General features: G+C 38.3%; 1 protein-coding gene across 3 annotated transcripts in view; it reads right to left on the bottom strand.

The window, feature by feature from the left end:
- Positions 1-12,727, bottom strand: part of LOC117664802 (zinc finger matrin-type protein 1) — a 32,307-nt gene that overhangs the window by 1,989 nt on the left and 17,591 nt on the right. For all 3 annotated transcript variants that reach the window (XM_034416128.3, XM_034416127.3, XM_060691730.2), the window contains 5 exons: positions 7,603-7,706; positions 4,890-4,967; positions 2,194-2,356; positions 1,563-1,832; positions 538-637 (listed from right to left, as the gene is read on the bottom strand). In XM_034416128.3, coding sequence (XP_034272019.1) covers positions 538-637; positions 1,563-1,832; positions 2,194-2,356; positions 4,890-4,967; positions 7,603-7,692 — 701 coding nt within the window. In that variant the 5' untranslated portion in view covers positions 7,693-7,706. The remainder of the gene's footprint in view (positions 1-537; positions 638-1,562; positions 1,833-2,193; positions 2,357-4,889; positions 4,968-7,602; positions 7,707-12,727) is intronic.

Genomic DNA, 12,727 nt, shown 5'->3' with positions numbered 1-12,727 from the left:
GCCAAGCTGATTGTTTTGCCTCACAAATGTGTCCATTGTGAGACTCTTACTGCATCATGAGTGGAGGGTAGGTCTGAGTATCAGCTATATAAAATAGCTGACTATCAGCTATAGAAAATATCAAGAAAGGGTATACATGTGCCCTGCAAACCTCCAAATATTATTGCACTACATCACAGTTAGTGATAAGAGTTCTACTCCAAAATATTTAGAGACCCAGAGATTTCTCACCTGAGTTACCCTTTGAAGAGCAAAGGAAAAAAAATTCCTTAGAAAACATTTTTCCTAATGTTAGTGGTATGGAAAATGTGCTATGGAAAAAAAAAAAACTCAACAGAAAATCAGTTGCGTCCAGCCTTCAAGGCAAAGAAGAAACCTAATAAATTAACTAATAAAGTTAATTTGCAGTGAACTTTGTTCACATTCTTTCTCTGCAATTCTAACCATCAATTTTTGTTTTGCTCAGTACTCATACTGTATTCCTGAAGTCTCAGCACAGCTCTTCAATCACCGATGGAGGGCCAGGAAAACACTTACTTAACCTGATGTTTAATTCCTTGCATGTGTGACTGGTACATCTCTATGGATGTGAGGCTGATATTGCATGTTGTGCATACATAGTTGCCCACGCCAAGTGCTGCAAAAAAAAAAAAAAAAGAGCTATAGGTTAAAGAAAAAGCAGTAAAAATGATGCCCTTTCTCCCAAACAACAGACATCTTATGGGAAATCTTTGTAAACTTGTTCTACCATGGGCCATGATATAGACTCAGAATCTAATTCTGACAATGCTGCTCCAGATAAGCTTGTGCATTGCAACTTCAGGAATCATCAAGTCATGATGCATCTGAGGCTGATCAATGATAGGCACCTCCTGATCAGCTGGAGCAGTCAGATGATGAGGCATGACACCCAAGCCCAGATTTTCATACATGCAACGGCAAGCAGAGCAATGCAACTCCCATGAGGCTTCTCACTGGGCCTACAAGGCCTAAGTAATTGTAGTCAACTGCTTGCAGATAGATTTATGTAGCTGCTTTTCCTTCAGTCTTCATTCTTTTCAAAATTCAAGCTTGTGATTCTTGTTCCTATGTTTCCCTGTTTTTTAATCTTTAAATTCCTGGATTTCCTGATTTGGCTTTTTGACTTCTGGAATGAATTTGGACCATTCTCTTGATATTTGAACTCCAAATGGAAATATTCAGACAAGCATTCTTTGCAAAGACCTTGATTCATGATCTTATCTATTATTATCTGCCTGGCTGTAATAAAAAAATATTTAGCAACTTTGTCTGCTTTGGTGTGTCTGAAAATGCGACTGTCATGATCAAATTGTTATTGTAATAGAAATCTCTGACTGAAGGTAGGCAACAATATCCTGGATTTTAAGAAAAGTACAAATGGCCAAAGCAAGTAAGGAATTCCCTTCACCAGGGTCACTACGCTCTGAAAAGAAGATGACTAACTAGGGCGAGCATATGGAAGGAAAAGGATGATGGTATACCTTGGTTCTGAACCGTGCTCACCTGATATAAAGGGGAATATTCATTTTGATGCTGCTTACCATTGGGTTTGGACTCCAGGGGGATAGCCTGAGTTCCAATCTCAGCTACCAATTTCTTACGTAATTCATTTCTTTTGTGCTTTTTGCCTACATAGTGTTGATGGGCCATAAACGAGTTATTGAAGGGTGCAGAGCAGAGTTTGCAATATTTATCTGGATCATCAAAATCCAAAGCAGTTCTACAGGATGAATATAGGTCCTCAGAATCAACATCCTGTTGCAAGTTCTTTTCGAGAGATGCCTCTGGCAGAATTGGAATTGCAGAGGAATCTGTGAAAAAGGGCCATGCAGAAAGATTAGTCTCCTTGTGGAAAACAATCAGAACAAAAAGTGTCAACCTGTCAGAATTGGAAATAGACTTTTTAAGGAACCATTAGACTGCCTTTAAGAAAATATAGCTATCTTTTTATGTCTGTAAATTATTCTGGTAAATTACTGATTCTTTCCTATCTCACTGCACTGTTATGAAATTACAAGGGGAAAAGAAAGAAGAGAAATATGTAAGAGTAACAAAATAAAGACATTTAATGTGCTTTGTTCTTCAACTGCATTGATACTATGATTAAAGCAATCCATGCTTCATCTAAAGTAGCTTACAAAAAAGAGAATGCATTAATTATTAGATCTTTACCATGTTCTGACTGAACATCCTGTATGGGCTGAGTCTGATCTGACAACTGCTTCAGTTTCTTGGCATGAATCTTTCCCAAATAGTGTGATTGAGCAACAACTGGAGATGTGAAGACCATGTTGCAAAGTTTGCAATACATATTTTTGTCCATATTTGGATTCTCCTGAAATCAAAGTGGAAAGTTATTTAATTCATTATAATAATAAACATTGGCTGAACTTTTAGGATGTCAAATTTTGCTTTGGGTAAGAATCTAAAATAAAGCATCTCTGGATAATTTGGTTAACCAGCTTCTGCTTGAAGACACTCAACAAAGTTAGGCACCAGTTCTATTTGTCCACAGATAAATTTATTGTGGTCTTCCATTTTTTCCCTCTCACTCATGGGGCTCCCCTTGAGGAGCACCCGAAGGCTCCAACTGGTCCAGAATGCAGTCACGTGAGTGATAATGGGGGCGACTCGTCGCTCCCATGTAACACCCCTCTTGCGCGAGCTGCACTGGCTCCTGGTGGTCTTCCGGGTGTGCTTCAAGGTGTTGGTTACCACCTTTAAAGCACTCCATGGCTTAGGACCTGGTTACTTACAGGACCGCATTCTGCCACCGTTTTCCTTTCACCGACCGACACACTCCCACAGAGAGGGCCTCCTCAGGGTGCCGTCGGCCAAAAAATGTCGACTGGCTACCCCCAGGGGAGAGCCTTCTCTGTGGGGGCTCCTGTCCTATGGAATGAATTGCCCCCAGACATACGAAGGATCCCTGACCTCTGCCCCTTCCGTCGTGCTCTGAAGATCCTATTATTTCAGCAAGCCGGTCTGACGGGATAAATGATTTTAAATTGGGTTTTAAATTGGATTTTAAATTGGGTTTTAAAAGTGGTTTAAAATGGTTTTAATTGGAAGTTTTAATTTTGGCCAAAGTTTGAATTGTTTTAATATGTTTTTTAAATTTTGTCTTGTATGTTGTTTTATCATGGCTGTTCACCACCCTGAGTCCTTCAGGAGAAGGGCGGTATATAAATATAATAAAACTAAACTAAACTAAACTAAACTCATGATGTTCAAGAGACAAAGAATGGTTGGCTGCAGGATGAAATTAAAAACATCTTTTAAATAAGAAAATGATACTATTTTCTTTTTAACCATTAGCTAGCTTTATCATAGGAACATGTGTTGACCTATGAAAAAGCTGAATTAAGGCTATAGTAAACAGAAACAAGGTTAGGGTAAATGTGATCTGGATTAGCAGTTGTAAGAGGGATCTTTTATCTCTCTCTCTGTCATGACACACTCAGATAATGCCAGGATCAGATAAAATTAAGCTACAAGGCACAAATCCTGTGTCCAATGGTGGGATTCAGCTGGTTCGCACCTATTCACGAGAACTGGTTGTTAACTTTCTAAGTGGTTCGGAGAACCGGTTGTTGGAAGAAATCTCCTTTTGTTTTTTCCCACTTTACAGAGCTAATCCTGTAAGGAAGGCAGGAAGGAAACATTCTGGTGTTGTTTGCAGCCTCATTTTTATTGCCTTGTTTACAGAAACTGCCTCTCCAGTTAACCCTTATTACGTTGTGACAGCTAAAGGTTCTTGGCAGTACGCCCAGACTTACTGTCGCCTGAGCTTCTCTGGAGTTTTTTTTTCATTTGCTGTACTTTGCTTTGCTTTATTAGGGGCTTGACTTTCTTAAAGGGGAAGGGTTTGATCTCTGTTCCTGAAAAGAAGCAGGGTTGAGAAATCTGGTAGTTGATTTAAGAAGCAACAACTACTGTGTTTGATCTTTTGCTACATTCTAATCCTAATTGCACTGTTTGTAGTTAGGCTTATCTCAAATGTTTACACTTGAGCTTGCCTGGGGTGTGAGCTCTGGCAATGAGCCAGACAAAGCTTGTGTTTTAGTTTTAAAAGGATTTAAACTGTTGTAATTTAATTATTTGTATTGTGTTTGATTTTTTTTCCTGCTTTATGGTTTCTTTTTCTATCTGGGAAGGGGGGGGGTCTTCCTTCACTGCTTTAGTGGTTCCTGGCACTGTCCTTTTGGGATGTACTTCCAAGATGCAGATGCAAGCTTGGCACTGATTTCTTTACTGCCTTTCTGGGGGCATGTGATCTTTCCTTAAATATGGATGATTTCCTTAGGATAGCTTGTGAGGTGAATGAGACCACTCTGCTAAAGGATATCTGACCTCTCTGCTAAAGGGTTTCACTTTATGAATAAGAGTTGTCTGCTAATAATTATCATTGCATTTTAACTATTTTAGTTCCTCAAGGTGCTCTGGCACCCTGCCTGATTTGTAACTCCGGCTTGCAGATATTTCTAATCTAATGATTGGTATTTAGGGCAGCTTTTTGCAAGCAAAGAAGCATTTTGTATTTTTGTACAGGTAATCCTTCACTTACAACAGTTCATTTAGTGATCCTTCAAAATTACAATGGCATTGAAAAAAGTGACTTACAGTATGACCATTTTTCACACACAACTGTTGCAGCTTCTCCATGGTCATGAGAGGCCAGGTGAGGTGAAGCATCCCTTGATGTGAATGATGTCAAGTTGGCCATACCCACCCAGTTACATGATCATCCAGCCATGCCTACCCAGCTGGTCATTAGGGCAGAAAACTGGTTGTTAAATTATTTGAATCCCACCACTGCCTGTGTCCCATATGTAACCATCCTATTGATGTAAATGGGATAACTTTACCTGGAAATTCATATGCCTGTCCTTTTGTTCATTATGCATTTGTAAATAAAGCCGTACTTTTTGTGCATGCCTTTTGCCCTGAAAAGCAAAAGTATCAATTTTATGTCAAAGCAAGCCTTCAAAAATGTGTAAAAACAATTGTATAAAGATAGACATCATCTAGGAGCAGAGCCTTTAAGATGAAATTTTGGTACCCAATGATTTACAGCTAGATTGCTGTCACCCAGTGACTGCTGGGTGCTGTAGTGGAGACTATTAATAGAAGCATAGCTATGGCAACATATTATACCAGTTTCTAATTACAAAATTATTTGTCAGTTTATAATGGAGGGTTATGCAGTTCGACATCTGACATGCCAAGTTGAGGATTATTTTATGTTTAGCACATATTGGGATTGATCAGCGCCACCTGTTGGTCTTCCTGTTCTAAGGGGCTGCCAGAAAGAAGAGGGAGTCAACCTATTCTCCAAAGCACCTGAGGGCAAGACAAGAAGCAATCAACGGAAACTAATCAAGGAGAGAAGCAAACTAGAACTAAGGAGAAATTTCTTGACAGCGAGAACAATGAATCAGTGGAACGACTTGCCTTCAGAAGTTGTGAATGCTCCAACACTGGATGTTTTTAAGAAGAGATTGGACAAGCATTTGTCTGAAATGGTAGGGTTTCCTGTTTGAGAAGGGGGTTGGACTAGAAGAACTCCAAGGTCCCTTCTAACTCTGTTATTCTGTTATATTATTAACTAGCTGATAACACAGAGTTGTCCAGGTATTTATTTATCACTGGCTCCCCCCTCTCTGTCTCTGTCTCTCTCTGTCTCTCTCTCCCCACCCTGTATCTCTCTCTATGTCTCTCTCTCTCCCCCTATCTCCCCTACTCTTTGTATCTGTCTCTGTCTCTCTCCCCTTCTCTGTCTCTCTCTCTCCTCCTCTCTGTATCTCTCTCTGTGTCTCTCCCCCCTCTCTGAATCTCTCTCTCTCTTTGTGTGTGTGCCTCTCTCTCTCTGTATCTCTCCCCCCGCCACTCTGATTCTGATATGAGGCATCGGGCAGGCCATGAGGCACTCTCGCAGGGCCTTGCGCAGCAATGAACTTTGGCGTGCTTCACAATGGAGGAGATGGGGTCCTCTCCTCCTCCTGGAGCCCATTACGACGTGGAGCAGCAATGCGATCCTGCCCTACTCGCCCCTAGCAACAGAACGCAGCTTACAGAACTGAGCCCAAAGTGGTGGGAGGGTTGCCTTGAGTACAATGAAGGCAAGTACAGTGTTGCTTCGCTCCTGCACTAAAGCTCTGGCCATCACCTTGCTGTGTCCCCCCCCACCCCTCCCAGCTCTTCGGCTGAGCGTGGTGTGCATGAGCTCCAGCCTGAAGGGGCAGGAGGCAAAGGATGCTTTGAGCACAAATGTGGCGCAAAGGCAACTATAGAGCCGCTTCGCTCCTGCACTAAGGCTCTGGCGGCCATCCTTCTCCTCCCCCTCCTTCTGCTTTTGTGACCCCTGGCCAGTTGTGGAAGAGCCAGGAGGGTGCACTGTTTCCATGGCAACTCTACTGTGCTGTACAGTAGAAGCCATTTTAAGGCAGTACAGTAGAAGCCATTTTAAGGCACAACAGGCTGTTTCTTTAACAGAACACACACTCCGAGAGTGTTAGGGGTGTCTTACCCCCACAATATTTGTTTCCAGGGAGTAAGTCATCTGTGTACCAAGTTTGGTTGAAATTGCTCAAGGTTTTCCAGAGTTATGCTGGAATATATACACACACATCCATTTTTATATATAGATTTTTGCTACTTTTAAACTGTGTAAACTAACCTCAGTACTGTGAGTGTAGCAAAAGAGATAAATATTAATTTTTGAATTTTAAAAATAAGCAGATTTGTTTACTGCTACAGATTTTCAGACAACACTTAGGGTTCAACTGGTAAATTTTAGAGAAAGAAAGAATGTTTCAGAGGCTGGTTCCATATGATATCTAACAACTGGTTTGAACTTCATGGCTTTATTCTGGTAAGGCCACTGGACAAACTAAGGGAATAAATAAATATAGGTAGTCCTCAACTTACAATAGTTCATTTAGTGACAGTTCAAAGTTACATCAGCTTTGAAAGAAGGGTCTTATGATTGGTTTTCACATTTACTTATATTCCCATGGTCACGTGATCAAAATTCAGACATTTGGCAACTGACTCATATTTATGACAGTTGCAGTGTTCTGGAGTCATGTGACCACTTTGCAACTTTCTGACAAAGTCAATGGGGAAGCCAGATTCACTTAACAATTGTGTCACTAACTTAACAATTGCACTGATTTACTTAACAACTATTGCAAGAAAGGTTGTAAAATGGGCAAAATTCATTTAACAAATATCTCATTTAGCAACAGAAATTTTGGGCTCAGTTGTGGTCGTAAATTGAGGACTACCTATATCAGGTATGTTAAAAAAATTGTTTATGTGAGGCATTAAAAATATTCCAGATTAGAAGGCTTCTAAATCAAAGGCCAGCTTGATGAGATCTGTTGGGTAATGAAATGACTGCCAGTAGCTTTTTGTTTAATAGGTATCACAGTTCTTCAATGGATACAGTTAGGCTTTTTTTTAAAGAACACCTGATTCGTTTAAACAAGTATCTTAGTCAGTAAAAGGAGAATCCTCCATATTTAGGGAAACATGGGGTCACAAAATCTCATTGACATGTTCTATATTAAAGCTTACCTCATAGTGTGCTATTCGTTGCGATTCAAACTGCAGTATAGCCCCACAAACTTTACAGTAAGTGTCTGTGCAAAGTTCTTTTCTTGTCATCTCATCAAAAATATCTAAAATGAATGGTTATGGATATAATTGGTAACTAGAACAACGAGGGTATCTTATTTATTAAAAAAAAAACATTAGAAAGCTTAAATACAAGATGGTGCAATTTGTCCCCAAGAGTCGGTAGGGGTAACCTCTATATGCTTTCTGTTGAATGCTTTTATTGCTGATGTTTTTCCACATTCTTTAAAACAAACCAAGTGAGAATTGTGTCCTGCATGTGTTCTTTTTAGGAGGAGAAAAGTATTGGCTAATAACAGTTGTGCTGCTCTTTTTTCTGGGGTGACAGTATGGGATTAAGGAGAAACATGTGTAGAAGGCAGCCTGCCTCTTTTGCTCTTCTTCTACTGCAATATAAAATATCTCAAACCTTATATGATAGTAATAATAATCACAAATATTTCATAGTACTTTGAAGGAGAAATAAAACAAGACAACAGCTTAGTTTGCCTCTAAAAAAACATCCATCAAGCTCAATTTTATGCTGCCTAAATAAACTGAAAAAAAAAAAGCAAGGCAGAATTAAGGAAGCCATACTTTTGAAAAAATAATGAAAACAACATTGCATTATTTTGCTGTACGCTCTGCCTTTCTATATTGGTGTGCATGAACAGTAATGGGGCTTGCAGTGCAATGGCATATCATTGCTTTCATTATTTGACTTCCCTTGATTCGCCACCCTCCCAACCCTAATTAATTTTGAAGTGATTTATACATTGCCCTTCAATCATCCGTTAATGATGATGTCAAAATCATTATGCACTGATGGCAAATTACTTCAGCTTTGGAACTTAAAGTGGCACATATAGTCCATATTAAAGCAGTTCACTTAACCAAACTTCAAAAACAGAAAAAAAGGGGAGCCATGGTACAACTAGACGCTAAGACATAGAACTATGATAAGGGATAGTCATGCAGTGATCCAATTCCTAGAATGTTCACATGGTGAAGTTTCATACTACTCGAGTCCCACGGCAAGCACTTGTTTTACAATTTATCATTGTTTTGGCCTCTCATCAATTACTTATTAACATCTCTTTCTCTCATAGAGTAATTTCTGATCATACTCCAGTTCCAGGGATCAAACCAGAATCTGGGATTCTGCTTACTGTATGCATTTAATTTGTGCCTGTAAAAAATAACTCTACTCTGCCACAAGCACCTTTTATTATTTTGCATAGGTCACTCCAGCTCTTTTTTAATTTCTTCCAAACTATGGCTAGGATCAAGAGCTCTACATGTATGACGAACAGTAGCAATCCCAGAACACTCTGCAGAGGCAAACTTTCCTAGGTATCCTCTACTGGAAAACACGACTGCTGAATACTTACAGCCTGTGAGAGCAACTGAAAGCCGCAGGCTTTTTTACCTTAACATTTCTTAACATCTATCTTTCTTGTTTTCATCAGTTGAAGAAGCTGCTTCATGTGTGCTCTCATATACTGCAAAGAATCTTCTTCAGAGTACTTGCATAAACCCCTCAATGCAAAGGTGAAATCTAATTTTTTTCCCTACCAGTTCTGTGGGCGTGGCTTGGTGAGCGTGACAGGGGAAGGATACGGCAAAATCCCCATTTTAACAGAAATGGTATTTGCTGGTTCTCCGAACTATTCAAAATTTCCATTACCGGTTCTCCAGAACCTGTCAGAACCTGCTGGACTTCACTCCTGCCTCAAAGTACAACTATAGCAAATTCTAAGTAGAAAATTAAACTTCTGAATCAAAAATATGACAGTAAATGAAAGCTCTCACCTCCATAATAATAGTTTAAATAAATTAATAACCCATTTTAGAAAAGAGATTTTTTTAGAAGGCAGAACTAAATGGTATGGTAGTGGTGGATGAAATGCTTATTTCCCTTTCCCGTTCTTTAAATACCCAACTTTCTAAATGTGCAACAAAAAGTCCAGGTAGATAGAAATGTTTTCAAAGTATGAGATCTGTTTCATATTGATAAAACTCTTTCACAGAAAGGTTAGCAATAGAACTTTAAAGATTACAACACAACTACGGGTTGTTGTTATTATTCCTATCTTTTTTTAATGAGTTCAAGGGAGCTTGCATCATTCATCTTATCCTCACACAGCCATGTGAGGTAGGTTAAGACTATGCTATGATAGTGTGTTAAATAATGATTTAAGACCAAGAAGATCAGAATTCAGGTGTTCCATTAGCCTGAAGCTCAGCTGGTGTATTTGAGCCAATTACCTCCTCTCAGGCTAACATAGCTCAAAGTTCCTTGAGATTCTAGAGCAGGGGTGTCAAACTCATGTGATGTATTGGGAATTTCCCCCCTTTGTTAAACCAGAGGTGGGTATGGCTAGCAAGTGATGCATTTGGCCCGCGGGCTGTAAGTTTGACACCCCTGTTCTAGAGAATATGCAACATGCATATAGTATGTAATGAAATATTATGTTTATTTTATATCCTACCCTGTAAAAAACTATGGGAAATTGATATAAAATAGAATACCCAATAGTAAACATAGCCTTATATTTAAAACATCAAATCTCTAAGAAAACATTAAAACTGATTGCATATTGGGTATTAGTAAAATTTTAAAACATCTAGGTATTTTGGGGTAAAGACATTGGGATTTTGGGAGTTGTGATTGTAACCATATGATTGAAGCCCTACCTCTTTTTAATATGCACTGACATCTATTAGAGAAGGGCTGAAAACAGATTTAAATAAAGTTTGGAGATATTTGTTAATTCACCAGAAAGGAATGGTTATGTTCTAATTGATAGAGTCCTAACACTAATTCAATTTGTACCCAGAGACCATCATCTATGTTCCTAATAACATTGTCTTAGTTGAAAGACATCATAATATTTCAAACTTGGCATACCAACACCCCCACCCCTTATGCATTTAAATTCTACACAGTTTATCTAATTAGTGAATAGTGAAAAGATAGAAACTATTATCTGCTGCCCCAGAAGGATTTGTTCCTAGGACTTTCTCCTGATACACAGAAGATGCTGGAACTGTTTTGTAATGACTTTTCTTTTCTAGAATGAAACTTCTGTTCAGAAATTTTTATATTCTTGTGTGTCTGGTTAATTAGTTTCAGTTCAGCCTGCTACATAAAACCTGAGAGTATGTACCACAGCAGTTGGTGTACTTCAAAAATGATTCAGAATTTATGTTTGGGACCTTGTGTGAGCACTGCATCCCTCTGCTATTCATTAAAATAGCATGGTTTATTCATTTAAAATATACTGCTCAAAAAAATAAAGGGAACACAGGCAGAAGACATCTGAGATCTGAATGAATGAATGAAATATGTATGTTCGTTACATACAGTAGTTTATACACTGCTCAAACAACTAAAGGGAACACAAAACTACTGTATGTAATGAACAAAGTATTTAATAAGGCTATTTCATTCATTCAGATCTCGGATGTCTTCTGTTTATGTTCCTTTTATTTTTTTCAGCTGTGTATTTTATATTTTATCGTCTTTTAGTTCATCTTAAACAAGTATCTCTGGGTACCTAACAAAGAAAAAATGAAACCATTTTAATAAAAAATCTAAATAAAAAACAATATAAAATACAATAAAGAATACTCATAGCATCCAATGGGGTTGAAGCACCTCATATATTGGGCTTCAGTAATATCCTGGCAATAATGCCTGAGAAAAATGCCAACAGGGGGAAGGTCATCAGGCTCTTAGAGGAAAAGCTGTTTCAATTTGAGATTAACTTCTGAACCCTTTATAGCATAAAATTTCTTTAACTCAAAATATTACTGGGGTATCTATTTGAATATATATCTATATTTATATGATTAATTACAGAAGTACATTTCCATGAAGTCATTATTTCATAGGGCAATATCCTGTGATCTCAGGATACTAACTCAGAAGTTTAGGATCCCTCTTTGGGTCTAGCCAGAGAATTACATTGGAGGAAATCTAAGGTTACATTCTGTTTGACACTTCCTCCTAACTACCGGTAGATTTTTTTTTAGTGGAAGAAATATGTACAAGGAACATCTTGCAGATATTAAGTAGATCGATAGGGTATTAAAGTCTTGGATCACAGATAATTATGTCCTGAATGTGAGTAATATTTAGACAAGCTCACCAGGAAAGGATGGAAAAAAAACTATTTTTCTGTCCCCAGTGTGGCTGAAAATCTTGTTTTTTTTCTCCAACACTGGAGCTAGCTTCCCTGACATTCCTCCCTGACATTTTTTTTTTTTTTTGGTGCTTAGGACTCCTAACACTGCAAGCCCTGAAATTGCTAACTGTATTTTAAATATTGCATGGACACAGCATAAATATAGCCAGACACAGATGTCACTATGTACAACATGCAGTGGATGCTTAATAAAATATTAGAAGAGTATTACAGCATAATTTTAATACCAATGGGTAAATACTATTAGGGATTGTGTAAAACAAGCAAAAATATATTTTCACATATGTATTTCAGAATATCCATATCTTTGGTCACCTTTTCCTACATAATACATAGGATTTCAATTGGGATTATTTAATGGCAAATTTAATATACATTTCTCATTGTTGTCAGACAAATTTGTGCAGTATTTAATAAGTATTGAAAAACTTTTCAACAAATTTGAAATCTTTCACCAGCATATTTTTTAATTCAATGCTTTAGATCCTCAAATATTTGGAGAGGCAAAATATTTTATGTCACTTTAAACATCCATAGCCGTACTGGTGGTAAGCCAAGATACATATCTAATGTGTGTAAACATTATTATTTTTTACCTTTCTGTTTAAGCACATTCATTAAAGATTTTTTAAAAAATATTAACTTCATTTCAAGTAATTCAAATAAATGAGAGTGGATATTATACCCTATGGTCGCGATGGCGAACCTATGGCACATGTGCCACAGGTGGCACGTGTAGCCATATCAGTGGGCATGCGAGCTCAGCTTTGGCATGCATGTGCATGCCAGCCAGCTGATTTTTGGGCCTTCTGGGCCCACCAGAAGTAGGGAAACAGGTTGTTTCTTGCCTCTGGAGGGCCTGGGGGGGGAGGGAG

Source organism: Pantherophis guttatus, chromosome 4 (assembly GCF_059756535.1).
Source record: "Pantherophis guttatus breed Tessera chromosome 4, ASM5975653v1, whole genome shotgun sequence".
Lineage (NCBI taxonomy): Eukaryota > Metazoa > Chordata > Lepidosauria > Squamata > Colubridae > Pantherophis > Pantherophis guttatus.
This window is presented reverse-complemented; position numbering and strand designations above follow the sequence as displayed.